Source organism: Erinaceus europaeus, chromosome 2 (assembly GCF_950295315.1).
Source record: "Erinaceus europaeus chromosome 2, mEriEur2.1, whole genome shotgun sequence".
Lineage (NCBI taxonomy): Eukaryota > Metazoa > Chordata > Mammalia > Eulipotyphla > Erinaceidae > Erinaceus > Erinaceus europaeus.
Genome location: NC_080163.1, coordinates 80,668,292 through 80,685,914, shown reverse-complemented (window position 1 = coordinate 80,685,914; position 17,623 = coordinate 80,668,292). Strand labels below are relative to the sequence as shown.

The following is a 17,623-nucleotide window of genomic DNA, read 5'->3' as shown; positions in this document are numbered from 1 at the left end:
AGTAGTTGTGCTGTGTCTTATTGTTTCTTGCACAGTTTTATTTTTTTTTTCTTGGATATTATGGTGAGAAAGAATGACTGATAAAGGGATAAAATTATCATAATGGCAGTCTCATTCAATTTGGATTCCTGCTGACCAAATGAATTACATACTTTGATACTAGAACATATTCCAAAATAAAGAGTAGTAATTGTATGGGTATATGAGTTTGTGATTATACTGCACTGCAGAGTCTAAAAGGAGGAAAGTCATTTCCATGTTATAGAAAAGCTGGAACTAGAAAATTAGTTTTTTGATGCCAGAGTTTGTCTTTTCATCTTCCCATATTCTGTTATGCTGTCAAATTTTCTCCTAATTTTCATTACACTATCTTTTCCTCTGGCTCTTTTTTTCCATAATTTTTTCTTTATGAACTTCTCTCTAAAGTGATTTAAGATTTGAAAGATACAAAACAAACCTATTACAACTACACTGACTAGACTCTCTTGAGAGTATAATTTATAAAATTACACCATCTTTCTATGAAGTTGTTTAAGTTAATGATTTAGACTAGTTTAGTCAAAACTATATAAGTTATATACATTAAAATAGTATGAGAGCAAACTTCTATTTATTCTTCCCAAAACTGCCTGCTACAATCCTTAACACTTTTTTTTTCCAGTACTTTGATGGCTTCAGGATCCTACTTGGCTATGTTAAAAGTTTCATCATAGGTTTTGAAACACTTAAAGTGTGCTGTTAATCTTTTTTTTTTCCTGCCACATAGTAGAAGTAGGCAGGCAGGCAAACATGCCAATAACTATGAAAAAATGTTATTACTTATTCTCCTGAATAATATTTTGAAGTTTAATTATTCAAACTAAAATCTATGTGCTTCATATATTTATATTTAACAGAGAAATCATATTTGCAAGGTGTTATTCTAATATATATATGATATATATATATATGATATATATATATATATATCATATATATATGACTTCCCCCTAGAAATTATGTGAATCTAGAAGGGCAGGAACTTGCATGTCTGAGGCTCCAGGTTCAATCTCTAATACCACATGTACTGCAGTGGTACTCCAGCTTCTTTTTCAACTCTATCTCAGGTGAAATAAATCATTTTTTAAAAAAATATCTGCAGATTGGGAGAAGATAGATAGCATAATGGTTATGCAAGAAGATTTTCATGCCTAAAGTTCTAAAGCACCAGATTCAATCCTCCATACTACCATATACCAGAGTTGGACAATGCTCTGGTATCTCTGTCTCTCTCTCTCTCAATAAAATATAAAATAAAAAGTTGTTTTAAAAAAAATCTACAAAGACAGACTGGTAAATGATTACTTAAAAAAAATCAGGTTCTAAGACATTAACATATGGTACTCCATGTAACAGCAATCAGTAAAAAATGGAGCAGACAGTGCAAAGAATTAAGAATTTCTTTCTCTCTCTTTTCTCAATTTTTTAAAGTTTTTATTTATAAAATGGAAATACTGACTAGACTATAGGATAAGAGGGGTACAATTCCATACAATTCCCACCACTAGAACTCCATAAATTCCTTTTAATGATCAACCTGAAAAGGTGCAGAAATCTTGACCAAAAGATACATAATAGTAAAAGCTGTTAGCAATATGACTGCTCTCTACTTTTGGGAGTATTATTTTACTTCAGAATCTTTTCTAATTAGAAATAAAAGAATAAATGCTAATTAGTTCATACTTGAGAAAAAAGTTCAGGACTAGTATGCCAGGGACTCCCCACTAAGGTAGTGTCACATGTAACAATAGAGTGATATACGCTGGTCTCTTTAATATGAAGGACTCTAGCATGATTATAAATATTTTAAATATATATCACATGTATACAAGAAATGCATATATTTGTTTATGATCCATCTGTTCCCTGAGGAACAGATCACACTCACCTCTAATAATCACTGAATATCTTAACCATAGGATTTTCAAAGTAAACCAAATTCCCAAATTATCTTGGTTGCAATAATAACTACCTACTGCCTTTTTAAAACTCGCTAAGACAGCAAGGAACCTTCCTCATTCTCTATAAAAGCTGTATTTCTCCCAGGCCTGGAACCTGTGGGCCATGGCTCCTTTTCCTTCATGCTTTCTCCATTCATACCATTTGATACTGCAACTGCTGATCTCAACCAAATCAATGCAATCAGTACCACCTCGGCATGTTTCATTTAGGACTGTCCAGGGACACCAGGCATGGAAAGTCAACTCTTCAACTCTGTTACTCCAGTTAGGCCTTTCCTAGCTCATAAGACTCCTTAATTCCATTTTGGGTGGCCAGAGTTCATGAGATAGGGTATATGTGCACATGTATCCGTAAGTTAGGGGAAAATATATACCTTAAAGTAAAAGTGCACTTTAATCTGCAGTGACAGAATAAGTGTAACAAGCAAGTAGAAAGACCTTAAAAAGATGCCATAAAATACTTACTCAAATAGTTTCTACTTAGACCTAGATACCCTCATCACCTACTTCCTAACTTCTCCCAATCACTTTAAGTCTAACCCTATCAGATAAAGTAAGGACTACAAAAGCTACATAAGGGTAAGAGACTAGCCACACTCTACCGATAGCCTTTTTGATCACTACCAGGTCACCCCATCACTGGGAGCCCTAGTCAGGGAATTCTGAGATTCCCACATAGATATGATGGACCTAGACCTCTAACAGATCACTCTCTCTACCATCACTGGAGTTCTCCATCAGGAACAACATATAAATCCTCTTGTGGTCCTCTATAGGACCTTGCCCTCAATGTGGACCAGCAATGGTAGAGACTACCCTACTTTCCAAAGGGAGACTGGGTCAGCTTACTCTTGGCTCTGCCACTCAAGGAAGACAGGTCCTGAATTGGGTGCAGCATAGAATGTTCCTAGTTGTAACCATGGAATGCGAGCTCAGACCTATAGGGATAAAGAGGTTACACAAGCTCCTATGCTGAGGGCACCAGATCTAATCGATGAGGTTTACAGTTAATGGCATTTACATACTCTTCCCATAGTTGGGAATTACTCTCTGCCCTGATCCAGCTTTCTAGTCCTATTTCCAACTCTGACACCATCTCCCTAGACAATACCTTTAGTCCACCTGCATGCTAGCTGTCGGGCTCAGGCAAAAATTAGTAAAGTCACGGGTCCCTAGGAATATACCTAAAATAGACTTCTTAGCTTTTTCCAAAATGGAGACCTCAAATCTCATATGCTAAATTCTTACCTTTTGGTTCCTGATTTTTAAGCAATTTGTTCTGCTTTATATCTTAATGCTTTCTCAGCCACCAAGTTGCAGTTGCTACCATGAAGCTACCCTGATGCCCCTGGGCAGATGACCTCATCAATGTGTCCTGGAACCCCACCTCTCCAGAGTCCTGCCTCACTAGGGAAAGACAGAAACAGGCTTGGAGTATAGATCAACCTGCCAATGCCCATGTCCAGCAGAGAAGCAATTATGGAAACCAGACCTTCCACATTCTCCACTTCATAATGATCCTGGGTCCATAGTCCCAAAGGGATAAAGAATAGGAAACCTTCCAATGAAGGGGATGTGATATGGAACTCTGGCGGTAGGAACTGTATGGAATGGTGCCCCTTTATCCTACAATCTTGTCAATCATTACTAAATTAATAAAAAACAAATAAATTAATTCACTGAATAAGGTTAAAGAGAAGATTTTTTGAAAAAGTAAATGTAGCAAAAGATTAACATGTGATTGATCTGAGGCAAAATTACAGGCCTGGGTCTTGTCTGCTTATTACAGACTATGTATACTGAGCTATGTATACATGCTGATGGTATAAGTGTGTAGGTAAATAACATGCAATATTATCTTTGACCACTTTACTATCTCCTACTTAGGGAAGACAATATGTGTCTCTTCATGGAACAGGGTTGACTGACCTGTTCTGACTATCTTTTCAAGAATGTTTTTTTAAGAAGTCATTTTTATTTATTTTTTATTTTTTAAATTTTTTAATATTTATTTCATTTATTTATTCCCTTTTGTTGCCCTTGTTGTTTTATTATTGTAGTTATTATTGTTGTTGTCATTGTTGGATAGGACAGAGAGAAATGGAGAGAGGAGGGGAAGACAGAGAGGAGGAGAGAAAGATAGACACCTGCAGACCTGCTTCACCGCCTGTGAAGCAACTCCCCTGCAGGTGGGGAGCCGGGGTTCGAACCGGGATCCTTATGCCGGTCCTTGTGCTTTGAGCCACCTGCGCTTAACCCGCTGCGCTACAGCCCGACTCCCTTCAAGAATGTTTTTATATAACATAGTTGGTAAATTATATTTTTTAGAATAAAGGGCAAGTCTGTTAATATTCAGTTAAATAAAGACAATGTCTCCTAGGATATGAGAATTTGGAGACACAGAACTTTGGTGGGGGGTGCAGTGTGGAACTATACCCTGTAATCTTACAATCTTATAACCTACTATTAATCACAAGTAAAAAATGAAAATGAAAAAAGAAAGAAAAAAGTGTCTCTATCTTCCACAAAGGTCAAAGTGTTTTGTCCATTAAAATGACTGAGCTAGGTTCCTTCTGGTTATAAAACTCATCATATTTGTACTTATTCTTTGGCCTGCATCATCAATAGAGATTCTGAATCTCTTAGTAATTCCATGACACTGCTACAGACTTAGTCTTCACAGTTCTTGAGAAGAACTTTTGGTCATTCTAAGACCAATCACTTTTCAAGGGATTATACAAAAAGAAAAAAATCTACTTGAAGTGATGCATGAATTATTCTAATAGCCATAGAATTTTCTGTTATTGATATAAAGTCAATTTACTTAGCAAAAAATTAATTTGAAAAAATGTATATTTTAGGATTTCATATATTTTCAAATATTTTCATTTAAATGAGGAACACATCATAATATCTACAAATTATTGATTACTTATTCTGTTCTAGGCATAGGCATTTATATTTAATTGTCCTAAATGTCTTCACATATTAGTATTATAGTTTGAAATGCTAATATGCTTCAAACTATTTAGATATCTTTTTTCCTATCTTTTTTTTTTATTACCACCAAGGTTTATCAATGTCTGTGTCAGCACTATGAATCCACAACTCCCAACGGCCATGTCTCCCTTTTTTTTTTTCCTTTTTTTATTTGGTAGAACAGAGAGAAATTGAGAAGGGGAGATCAACACATATAAACTGTTTCACTAATAGTGAAACATGCCCTCTACAGGTGGGGAGCAGGGGTTGAACCAGGCTCCTTGCTCATGGTACTTACTATATACCCTCTAGTGCATGCACCACTGCCTGGCCACCAACATATATATGATACACAGAAGGCAGAGACTGAAAGAGTATGCAATTTATATACATAGTCTTACTTAGTCCCAACAACAACCCTGTGTTTAAATAAACTAAAATTTAGAAAAATTAAATGGCTGCCTAGTCTCATACATTCAGACAGGTGCTGAGTTGTAACTAGACTATGTTGGCCTGATTCAAAAAACCTATGGTGTTAACTATTACTGTAATACTACTATAATAACAATTTCCTTAAAAGCTAATTAATGTCGTGTGTGTGTGTGTGTGTGTGTGTTGTTGTTGTTGTTGTTTAGTAGAGCACTATTCAACTCAGGCTTATGATGTTGTGACCTGGGACTTCTGGTACCTCAGGTTTCAAAGTCTTTTGCATAACCATTATGCTATTTCTCTTGCCCTAATGTCCATTCTTGATTCCACTCTCAACTTTGAGCTTAAGTTTGCCTTTCCTAGAATGTAGTTATACTCTATTCAAGCTAAGTCAATGAGTTCATGCCTAATCAGTAAAAGTATTTACTGGAATAAATTCAGACCTATTATATATCTCCTCATTCAGTGCTGTCAATCTTATACTGGATATTAGGCTTTATAATAAGCAAACAAGCAAAAAGTATATGTGGTCAAAACAACCCTAAAACACAACCATAAAAAAGCACCATTTTAATGACCAACAACTTCCCAGTATTTTCATAGATTATTTTTCTTTTGCTATTGGAATAGCTTTCGTACTGAGCACCACATAACTGAAGCACCATACATTTCAGAAGTACACATATACACTGAGTAAAGTAGTAAAACTCCAACTATTTATACTGCTAATTTAAACTTCACCATAAGAAAAACATGCATATATTACAGTATTACTATATATCAGGACTAAGTTCTCTTTGAGAATTAAAATGAAAGCAGTTTGGAAAGCTGTCATTTGGTTCTTGGGGGTAGGGTGGCTATCACCAGGACTTCCAACAAATGTTTTCAGCTGGGGGGGGGGGGGTGTCTACTACAACATTAAAGCTTCCTTCAATGTGAGGGTGGGAAGGACTTGAACCTGAGTCCCTAGAAGAGCAAACGGGACACACTATCCAGACTGTGGCCTGTTTTTGTTGGCCATAATGGCACCAGTTTTTGACTGTTCAATATGTTCTCCCTAATTTCCTCTTCTGAGATATATTAGTGGGATCATATTAAAATTTGTATTTATTGTACTAAATAGATGTTTTCACAAATAATGTTTATATATTTTAAATATACAAATCTTAGTTTTAAATACCAGATGATTCAAGGTATTTAGACATTGTGTTAGGTTTTATTTTTTTATATTTTATTTATTTCCCTTTTGTTGCCTTTGTAGTTTTTTTTAAATATTTATTCCCTTTTGTTGAACTTGTTGTTTTACTGTTGTTATTGATGTCATCATTGTTGGATAGGACAGAGAGAAATGAAGAGAGAAGGAGAAGACAGAGAGGGGGAGATAAAGATAGATACCTGCAGACCTGCTTCACCTCCTATGAAGGGACTTACCTGCAGGTGGGGAGCCGGGGCTCCAACCAGGATCCTTAAGGCGGTCCTTGCGCTTTGCAAGGTTCCATTGTGTTTGTTTTTTAAGTCGAGAGGAAGGGAGTAAGAGTGAAAAAAAAAAAAGCTTCCTTCAGTGCAGTGGAGACCAGACTCTAACCCGGATGGAGCACATTGCAAAGCAGTTCACTATCCAAGTGACTATTGCATCTGCCCTATTTAAACATCCTTTTAGATTTTCCTTCTTTCAACTGAAAATTACTGCAGTCACAGAGCTCTTTCTGGATGATAAACATCAGAATTTCCACAGAGCTCCTCATAATGTTCCATTGTCTTCTGCTCTAATAATCCAAATAAATAAATCAATAAAAAGGAGAGCCCAGCACACAAGTCCTGCCTGTGCTCAACTTTTTAATCCTCTCCGTTTTCTCAAGAAAAACTATGAAATCAAACTTTTAGGATGTGGTATACAAATGCCAACTGTTAGAAAATATGTCTTGGGCACAAGTGGTAGGTGGTGCACCTGGCTGAGCACTCACATTATAGTGTGCAAGGACCAGGATTCAAGTCCCCATTCCCCTTCTACAGGGAGGAAGCTTCACCAACTGTAAAACAGTGCTACAGGTATCTCTCTCCCGCTGAGAGAAAAAAAACAAAATATTAAAATATATCTCAACCTGGGGAGGTGGCTCAATGGTAGAAAGGTCCAGAGCTCAATCCCCTTAACTTTATATGCCAGGACGCTGCTCTGGCTTCCAGTTTATCAATCAATATATAGAAAATGTCCCTGTGCAAGGGTAGATAGCATAATGGCCATGCAAACAGACTGTTGTGCCTGAGGCTCTGAAGTCCCAGGTTCAATCCCCTTCACCACCATAAACCAGAGCTGATCAGTGCTCTGGTTAAAAAAAAAAAAAAAAAATATATATATATATATATATATATATATATATATATATATATGAAAATGTCCCTAATGTTATCTATAAGTAGTTGTAACTTAACAGTCTTCCTCTCTAAAATTCTTACAGAACATAAAGCAATTTCCATAGCCTAGTTTCATGTTAAGATTTAAAAAAAAAAAAGTAATAGAAGCTACTAATATTAAGTTTAGAGCTGTTTCAACAAAGGGTGAAAAAAAAACAGAATTATTGTACTTGAGAGCCTCTTTTTTTCTCTTTCTTGAAGCAACGATCAAGGAAGTTGTAGTAATATTTTAAATGTGAACATGACTGAGCTACTTGTGTGTAAATTCACCAGGAAAAAAAAGACTAGAATTCCATTAAGAAAAGTCTTACAAATCTGGTATATATTAGAAACCCAGAAATCTTACTCATATATCCCAAATATATAAACCTTACTCACATATGCAAAATAAAAGCTGTCGTGTTCCATGCCCTCACTATAATGCTGCAATGGTCAGAACTGCCCCACTTTCCCAGGGGAGGCTGGGTCAGCCTACTCTGCCACTCCAGGAAGCCTGGTCCTGAAATGAGTGCAGCCTAGGATGGTCCCAGCTGTGACTGTGAGCTCAGACCTATAGGGACTCAGAGGTTACATACAGGCTCCTATGAATTTGCATGGGTGCTGGGCCAGACTGATGTGGTAAACAGTTAATTATATTTATATATCCTCTTCAAGTTTGGGAGCTACTCTCTCATTAAGCTTTCTAGTTCTGACTACATCTTCCCAGACTTTTGTTCTGGTCCACCTCCATGTTAACTGTCAAGCTGAAAAAAAAATTACTAAAGCCATGGGAACATACCTAAAATAGTCTTCCTAGCTTCTTACCATCCTAAAATCCCTATTCTCACTTGCTCTATTCCTACTTCCTGGTTCCTGTTTATTAAACATGTTGTCCTGCTTTATATCTTAACTACCTTTCAAGTCAAATATGCTACGATGATTCCAGCCTGACTTCCCTAGGCAGAGGATCTCAACAATGTGCCTGGGAACTTCACCTCTCTAGAGCCCTGCCCCACTAGGGACAGACAGACATATAGGCTGGAGGTATGGATCTACCTGCCAACCTCTATGTCCTTTGGAGAAGTAATTACAGAAGCCAGACCTTCCACCTTCTGCACCCCATAAAGAATTTTGGTCCATAATCCCAGTGGGGGAGAAATGTTTGGTAAAGACATCTAGAGGACTCTGAAACCCAATCCCATCAGGATCCAGAGAGAGAAGATGAAAATGTCAGACATTCAGAAATAGTAATGCGTGTAAGTGACTTAGGAAGAGAAGGCAGGACCGTAGAAAAAATGGGCAATAAAACAAGAGAGACAGACAGTCACAGAAATAATCAACCCATATCTGTGACCTTGGGAGAACCACTGTAGTTTCCAATGGAGTGAATAGGGACACACAACTCTGGTGGAGGCAACTATGTGGAATTGTACTCCTGTTACCTTGTAATTTTGAAAACCAGTATTAAGTCACTAATAAAAACAAATAAATAAAAACTTTAAAGTTGTCCTGTTCTAGTTGAGCAACTACGTATGGAAAGGTGAGTCACTGAAATTCACAAATAAGTCTACAACAATTTTAATCAGATACAACCCTACCCTTCAAAGTTATCAGAGATCTTATCGTGAAATCTGGTGCTCTCCAATTCTCAAATTCGTTATCATTTAAAGGGGAGGTCATTCTCACAATCACCCATTGCACTCAGCATAAAAACAAACACAGTTCTAAAAGCACAAACAAGAAAACAAAATAACTTTAAAAAAAATTCTCAATATCCCCTTGAAAGGGATTAATGAAGATAGAGGAGTAATGAACAACTTGTTCTTGTAGGTTTGCAAATTCTCCTAGAGAATTCCGCACTTTTTTTTTAACTGGAATGCTACAAGCCTGAACCTCAAACTTCAGATTCAAAGATGCCCTGGAGCTGAACCCTTTGAGGGAGGTACTAGGGTCAAGAACCAAAGGAGTGGGTGGCTTCTGCACAGTTCATTGTTTTAAGAAAACCCTGTGTTGCTAAGCCGACATCAGGAAAAAGTGAGGCCGAAGGACCCGCCCCACAGCCTCCCACCAGCTCCACGAGAGCCTCAAGGCCACCACGACCCACGCCAGGCCGCCCGGTTGCCTAACAACGCGGTCAGGTTGCCTAGCAACGGCGCCTGCCTCTGTCCCGCAGGGACCCCTCCCTCCTACCTCCCCAGGAACATCAAGGGGGAGTCAGCCTACCTCTTTTTTCTTCTGTCCTCCACCCAGCTGAATGCAGAGGAGCAGGAGGAGGAGGAGGAAGGGAAAGCTCCCGGTGGGCAGGTACCTCAGCCGCCGCCCCGTCTGCCTCCGGCGTGAAGGAGCGCCCTTGGCACCCATCGCCGCAGGGCAGTGTCTCCTCCACGCTCGGTAGCCGTGCGCGCCCAGCTCCTACCCGCGCCCCACACCTACTCGAGCAGCCGCGGGGAGCCTGTGCCCTCGTGGGTGCCTGAGGCTTTGCCAGGGACACTCGCGGCTGACGAGGACTCAGAGGAGGAAGCAAACAGAGCATCCGGTTCACCGGGAGAGGAACCTGGAAAGGCCCCGCGATGGGCAGGAAGTGGGCGTGGCCAAGGAGCCCGGGCCGGGCGCGCGGCCCTGAGTGACAGACGTGCTTCCCTCCTTCAAGGTTTCCTCAGCTGAAACCAGTGAAAGGTTCCCGGAATAGGTGAAGGGGCCTAATAAACCAGCGCTTTACTTGGGGCCATAAGCACATCTAATTGCCTTGATACTGGAAGAGAGAGTTTTAAGGAACTCGGAAGATGCCTGCCAGCCATAGCGGGACATTTTTAGAAACAGCTGTGGTTCACAGAGGCTCTCTAAAGCCCTACTGCACAGTCCCTAAATGAACAGGGCAGCCCTGCAACTGCACAGCTGTTCTTTTTAGCCCCACTGAAGGCCCTGTGTAACCAGTGTCTATTCATGCATGGGGCATCAAAGACTACTGGAAACTTTCAATAGGACTTAATGAATGCTTTAGCTATAAATAATTTTAGAGCAATAGTAGCTGGTTATTATTTCATACGGGCTAAGTACAGCTCTAGTGCTTCATATTCCTCCTCCTCCTCCTCCTTCTCCTCCTTCTCCTCCTCTTCTCTTTCTCCTCCTTCTTCTTTTTCTCCTCCTTCTTCTCTTTCTCCTTTCTTTCTCCTCCTCCTCCTCTTCCTCCTCCTCCTCTTCTTCTCTTTCTCCTCCTTCTCTTTCTCCTTCTTCTCTCTCTCCTCCTCCTCTTCCTCCTCCTCCTCTTCTCTTTCTCCTTCTCTTTCCCCTTCTTCTTCTCTTTCTCCTCCTCCTCCTCCTCTTCTTCCTCCTCCTCCTCCTCTTCTTCCTCCTCCTTCTCCTTCTTCTTCTTTTCTTTTGTTTCCACCAAGGTTATCATTGGTTAGGGTCAGGGTTATTGTCAGCAATACGAATCCACTGCTCCCTGCAGCCATACCACCCCCCCTTTTTATTCTATTTTATTGGATAGGACAGAGAGAATTGAGAGGGGAATGGGAGCTAGAGAGAGAAAAAGAAAGACACCTGCAGACCTGGCTCGCCGCTCATGAAGTGTACCCTCTCCAGGTAGGGAGTAGTGGCTTGAACCAAGGTCCTTGCACAAGGTAATATGTACACTTAACTATGTGCAGCACCGCCTGGCCCCTATAGATATCCTTTTATTCCACTTTTTCACTCTTTCTCTAGTTGTATCATGAACATATTTGATAACCTGATGAAAATTATAGACAAGGCCTTAAAAGAGTATTTCTAAATGGATATGTTAATGTATAGGATTATGAGAGAATAACTTTTAGTTAAATACTATTAGCAAAATCAAAGCATTTCACTTCCATTCGCATGGATGACAACAAACATTTGTATTTGGGGACGGAAAATAAAGTAGGCATGTGAACTAGTGTATAAACATTCTGATTTCACAGTATAATTATAATTGACTAAGAATCAGAACTGTGACAAAAGGGTTGAAAAAATCTGCCACAGGCTATCCAGTAGCATAACTAACAGCAGTTCAAATAAATATGGTAATTTTGAGATGATCACAATAACCTGTTCAACTGTATTGTGACATAAAAATATCTATAATTCCTATGGGAAATAAAGCCGTATATAATGTTAAACTACTGTGGTTTATTATCTGCTTTCATGATTAAAGATTTGCATAAGAAGTGTGATCAAGTATAAACTTTTTGCAACCCTTTCTTTAATCTAACAAATCTGAGATGAACACTAGGGCTTGGGAAAGCAAAATCAAACTGGCCTGATACTTGTGGTTTAGAAAGTATAACAACCCCTCTTCAGAAGAACCCCATCCAATTACATTATTTTTTTGTATTGATTGAACAGTGAAAGGACCTGACAAAAAATCATTATACTAATAGAGCTTAGAGACACTTAGTTGGATAGAATTGACCTAGGAGCCTACTAAATGGAACTTATCTCTGACCATTGGTCACCTTTCTCCTCACTTCCACATATAATGATCATTCCCTTGATGACATTTTTTTACATGGCATATGATTGTCATCCTCAACTGCACATGCCTGTCCCTCCCCTTCATAAATATGCAGGATTTTTCTTAGAAGTCACAAATTTATTCAGCCACTCTAATTGTACTCTACAAAACCAGAATATCCTCCTCTTTGAAGCTTAGCACCAGGTTTCCCAAACTAAGTTGTTTCTGAGTCAGTAAACTCTTCTTTTCTATACAACTGTACCTCTGAACCTTTGATTAGATGATAAAAGCTAGACGAACAATTGAAAGCTTTCCAATTTTAGTTCAGAGCCCACAGATATCCTGATAACTCATGGACCACAGATTAAGAGCTCCTGTTTCACAATCCTATTATTATTTTTATTATTATTATTTAGTCTAAAAGCTATAACTCAAAACCATACAGCTGTAAGAAAGAAAGAAAGGAAGAAAGAAAGAAAAGAAAGAACAAAAGAAAGAAAGGGAGAGAAAGAAAGAAAGAGTGGGGATTTGAATTTTGACAGTCTAGCTCCATAGTTATATTCATATACTATGTCATGATGTTTTTTCAAACATTCTTTTAAGTATATTTTATTCATTGTACAAGAGATAGATAGAGGGAGAGAGGGAGGGAGGAGGGGGAGTGCGAGCCAGTTTGAGTGCCAAGCAGAAATCTGTCACATACAGTGCCAGGAACTGAGCTCTGGGCCTCATTATTGTTGAGTCTAGAGTTCTACAACTGTCATCTCTTCGAGCAACACACTTTTTTTTTTTTAGAGAAAATATCAAATAAATTTTTTTTCTGTGCATCCTCCCAAATTTCTTCTGTTACATGAGTATTCTTGTCATACCCACTTTAATAGCTTTTGTTCCCATTAGTCTTATTAAATTGACCCTTTTTGTTTGTTTTGTTTTATCTGTTTGATGAGAAGACTCAATATACTGTTTTTATCAGCTAAATAACTATACCGAAGTGCACACAACATGATAAAATCCTGTCTCTTTCTTTCACAAAGTTGTCTTAGTCTCTTTATTGCTTAAATGGTAGCTCCTAATTCCTAATTGTCAGAACCCCAAAAACTGTTTTCCACTTTTCTCCTTTGCAAGCAATAATACCATTCATATGGAATTTCCTATTTATTCCATTCCCAAGATGTCATGAGTTTGTCTTTTCTTTTTGCTTTGTAACTTCAGTATCCATTAAAAAGACATTAAGTGTCTTAGAGGCCCGCCTTCCAGGAACCCTGCCCCACTAGGGAAAGAGAGAGACAGGCTGGAAGTATAGATCAATCTGCCACTGCCCATGTTCAGGGGAGAAGCAATCATAGAAGCCAGACTTTCCACCTTCTGCACCCCACAATGTCCATGCTTCCAGAGGGATAAAGGATGGAGAAGCTATCAAGGGAGGTCATTGTATATGGAGTTCTGGGGGTGGGCACTTTGTGGAAATGTACCCCTATTATCCTATAGTCTTGTCAATATTTCCATTTTATAAATAATTAAAAAAAAAGCATTACATTTATGGGGCAGAGCCAAGATGGCGACTTGCAAGCAGCAGCTCCTGTGAGCTCCAACAAGCAGAAGCTTGTGGCCAGGGATTCTCTGGATAGGGTTCCAGATGCTAGCATGATGCAGACCAGACTTCTCTGGACAGACAATCCCACCAATATGTCCTGGAGCTCCGCTTCCCCAGAGCCCTTCCCCACTAGGGAAAGAGAAAGACAGGCTGGGAGTATGAATCAACCTATCATCACCCATGTTCAGCGGGGAAGCAATTACAGAAGCCAGACCTTCAACCTTCTGCATCTCACAATGACCTTGGGTCCATACTCCCAGAGAGTTAAAGAATAGGAAAGCTATCAGGGGAGGGGATGGGATACCAAGATCTGGTGGTGGGAATTGTGTGAAGTTGTACCTGTCTTATCCTATGGTCAATGTTTCCTTTTTATAAATAAACAATTAAATAAAAAAAGACATTACATTATTATTTACCATCTTTCTGCCACTATCCTTATCCAAGACTTATTACTTACCTTCTTGCTTTCTATTCATAGTAAATAAGCCAGAGTGATCCATATAATACATAAGTCAATGCAAAATACTTACTTTGTGCTCAGTTAAAAAGAAAAAAAAAGTCTTTCCCATGTCCTTATAACTATATATTTTTTTTCACCAGAATAACTTTCTAACTTCATTTTCCATTTTTTTCTGCTCTCTCACTTTACTTTAGTTAGACTGGCTTTCTTTATTTTTTTTAACTTTTTAATATTTATTTACTCCCTTTTGTTGTCCTTGTTTTTTTATTGTTGTTGTTATTGATGTCATCATTGTTAGACAGGACAGAAACAAATGGATAGAGGAGGGGAAGACAGAGAAGGGGAGAGAAAGATAGACACCTGCAGACCTGCTTCACCACCTGTGAAACCAGCGCATCTGGTTAAGCTTATGTGGCACAAAGTACAAGGACCAGCATAAGGATCCCAGTTCGAGTGTCCAGCTCCTCACCTGCAAGGGAGTTGTTTCACATGTGGGAACAATCTAGGATAACTATTTTAGGTATGTTTCTAGGGGACCATGACTTTAGTGATCATTACTTGAGGTTGATAGCTAACAGGAAGGTAGACTAGAATTGTTGTCTGAGAGGTGATATCAGAGTTGAGAACAGAACTGAAAAGCCAGATTAGGGCAGAGAGTAGATCCCAAACTTGAAAAAAAATCTATAAATACAATTAACTGTTAACCACATCAGTTTGATCCAGTGTCCACGTATCTTCATATTTATCACAAGAGCTTATAAAACCCCCAGAGTCCCTGTCAGTCTGATCTCACAGCTCATGATCACAGCTGGGAAATAGTACAGCTGAGACTAAAATTAAGCAGAAAATAAATGCTTATATTAACTGAGAAAGGAGGGTATCTCGTCTTTTTCTGATTTGTTCAGTGCAATATTATTATTTGTACAGTGTAATATACAATATTACTATTGTAATATATATTATTTGTACAGTGTAATATACAATATTACTATTGTAATATATATTATTTGTACAGAGCAATAATACAATATTACTATTTTTGTCTATGCTTATTTTTGTCTATGCTTATTATTTTTCCTTTGTTCTGATAAAATTATGGAAGAGATTTCTTTTTGTCTTATTTTCTCACAGTCACAAAGTAACCTTGTCTGATGTGGGCTATCTGTTAAAACTTCTATATTCAACAGAAGCATAATAAAGGCATATTGTTACATCCCATTCCAAACCTCATCACCAAAAAATACATCAGAGGAAATAAAGAAAAAAACTCAAATCAAACTATGACACAACCTTTCTGCTAGAAATGTTGGATAGTAAAACTTTATATTACTATTGCAATTATAATGGATAAAAAGAGAGAAAGAGAAAAATTCAAAGTAACAAAACAGGCAGTCAGAAAACAAAACAAAATGAAACAGAAAAATCCACAAAGCAACATAAGACTTCAAAGAAATAAAAAAATCACAGGCGAAGAACAATGCTCCAGAAGCCACCTTCAGCAGAATGGATAGTAATAAATAAATAAATTCAGAACTAAAAAGGAAGAATTACAACATGTACCATAAAAGCACAAAGCATCATAAATAATATATACACAAATATATAAATTTTCCAAATAAATGAGAAATGCATAATATTCTTTAAAACATACATTTCCAGACTGAATTAGGAAGAAATAAAAAACCTGAACAAATCCAACATGAATAACAAAAATGAAAGAATAATTAAAAGACTCCCATAAACAAAAGGCTAGGACCAGATGGCTTCACCAATGAATTCTATCAAATGTTCAGAAAAGCATCAATAACCATCTTCGATGATAGAGAATGTACCATCCTCTGAAGGAGGGTTGGATAACATCATCTACCACCTGAGAAATACGGGTCCTGAAATTAGTGCAACTTGGAATGTTCCTACTCATGACCACAGGATGTGAGCTCAGACCTACAGTGATGCAGATGTCAGGCTCAAGCAAAAACTAATAAAAGTCATGGGTCCTTTGGAATATACCTAAAATAGACCTACTAGCTATTTCCAAAACAGAGACCCCCAAATCTTCTTTTGCAATATTCCAGGCTTTAGGGTCATGATCAGTCAACTTTTTTTTTTTTGGCTTTATATATGTTAATTCTTTTCAGCCACCAGGTTCCAGATGCTACCGTCATGCTAACCTGGACAGATGACCCCACCAATATGTCCTGGAGCTCTGCTTCCTCAGAGCCCTGCCCCACTAGGGAAAGAGAGAGACAGGCTGGGAATATGGATCGACCTGCCAAAGCCCATGTTCAGTGGGGAAGCAATTATAGGAGCCAGACCTTCCTCCTTCTGCACTCCATAATGACCCTGGGTCCATACTCCCGGAGGGTTAAAGAATAGGAAAGCTATCAGGGGAGGGGAGGGGATATGGTGATACAGTGTTCTGATGTTGGGAATTGTACCCCTCTTATCCTATGGTTTTGTCAGTGTTTTCATTTTATAAATAAAAATAAAAAACAGGGAGTCGGGCTGTAGCGCAGCGGGTTAAGCGCAGGTGGTGCAAAGCACAAGAACCGGTATAAGGATCCCGGTTCGAACCCCAGCTCCCTACCTGCAGGGGAGTCGCTTCACAGGCGGTGAAGCAGGTCTGCAGGTGTCTATCTTTCTCTCCTCCTCTGTCTTCCCCTCTTCTCTCCATTTCTCTCTGTCCTATCCAACAACAACAACAACAACAACAATAATAACTACAACAATAAAACAACAAGGGCAACAAAAGGGAATAAATAAATAAAATAAATATTATAAAAATAAATAAAAATAAAAAAAAAAACAGTCCTCAAACTTATCCTTAAAAATGAAAATTTTCAGTGAATCAATAAATAAAGCATAAAGTACCTAATCATTTACCTAAAAAGACACCATAAACTACCTAATCAAATAGTTTCTACTTAGACTTAGATACCTTCCTTGCCTACTTGCCGGGCTGAGCTTCACTGATGGGAGACAGATGACCAGGGACTCATGGTTGAGCTGTATGCAGTATCTCTTTATTCATGCAGAACACAGCGAAATCTAAGCCAAGCTAAGCTAAAGTAAACTAAAAACTAAACTAAAACTAACAATCCTGTCCTTATATATACTTGCCAAGTAGGGTGTAAACAGGATGTGACGTAGAGAGGGTGGAGCAAAAAGAGATTGGTGAAAATCAGGGTGTGACAAGGAGAGGGGGCCGAGCAGGTGAGAACTCTACCACTGAACCACCAATGCCCTGGAGGGAGGGTGGTGCTTAGTTAACAGTGGTTATGTAAATAGAATACAGT

At 38.4% G+C, this 17,623-nt stretch overlaps 1 protein-coding gene across 4 annotated transcripts in view; it reads right to left on the bottom strand.

Moving 5' to 3' along the window:
* Positions 1–10,362, bottom strand: part of TUSC3 (tumor suppressor candidate 3) — a 119,013-nt gene extending 108,651 nt beyond the window's left edge. For 3 of the 4 annotated variants that reach the window (XM_007516273.3, XM_007516274.2, XM_016185236.2), the window contains exon 1: positions 10,023–10,362. In XM_007516273.3, coding sequence (XP_007516335.2) covers positions 10,023–10,160 — 138 coding nt within the window. In that variant the 5' untranslated portion in view covers positions 10,161–10,362. The remainder of the gene's footprint in view (positions 1–10,022) is intronic. The other variant, XM_060183333.1, reaches the window with a different exon arrangement.
* Between the last annotated feature and the right edge of the window lie 7,261 nt (positions 10,363–17,623).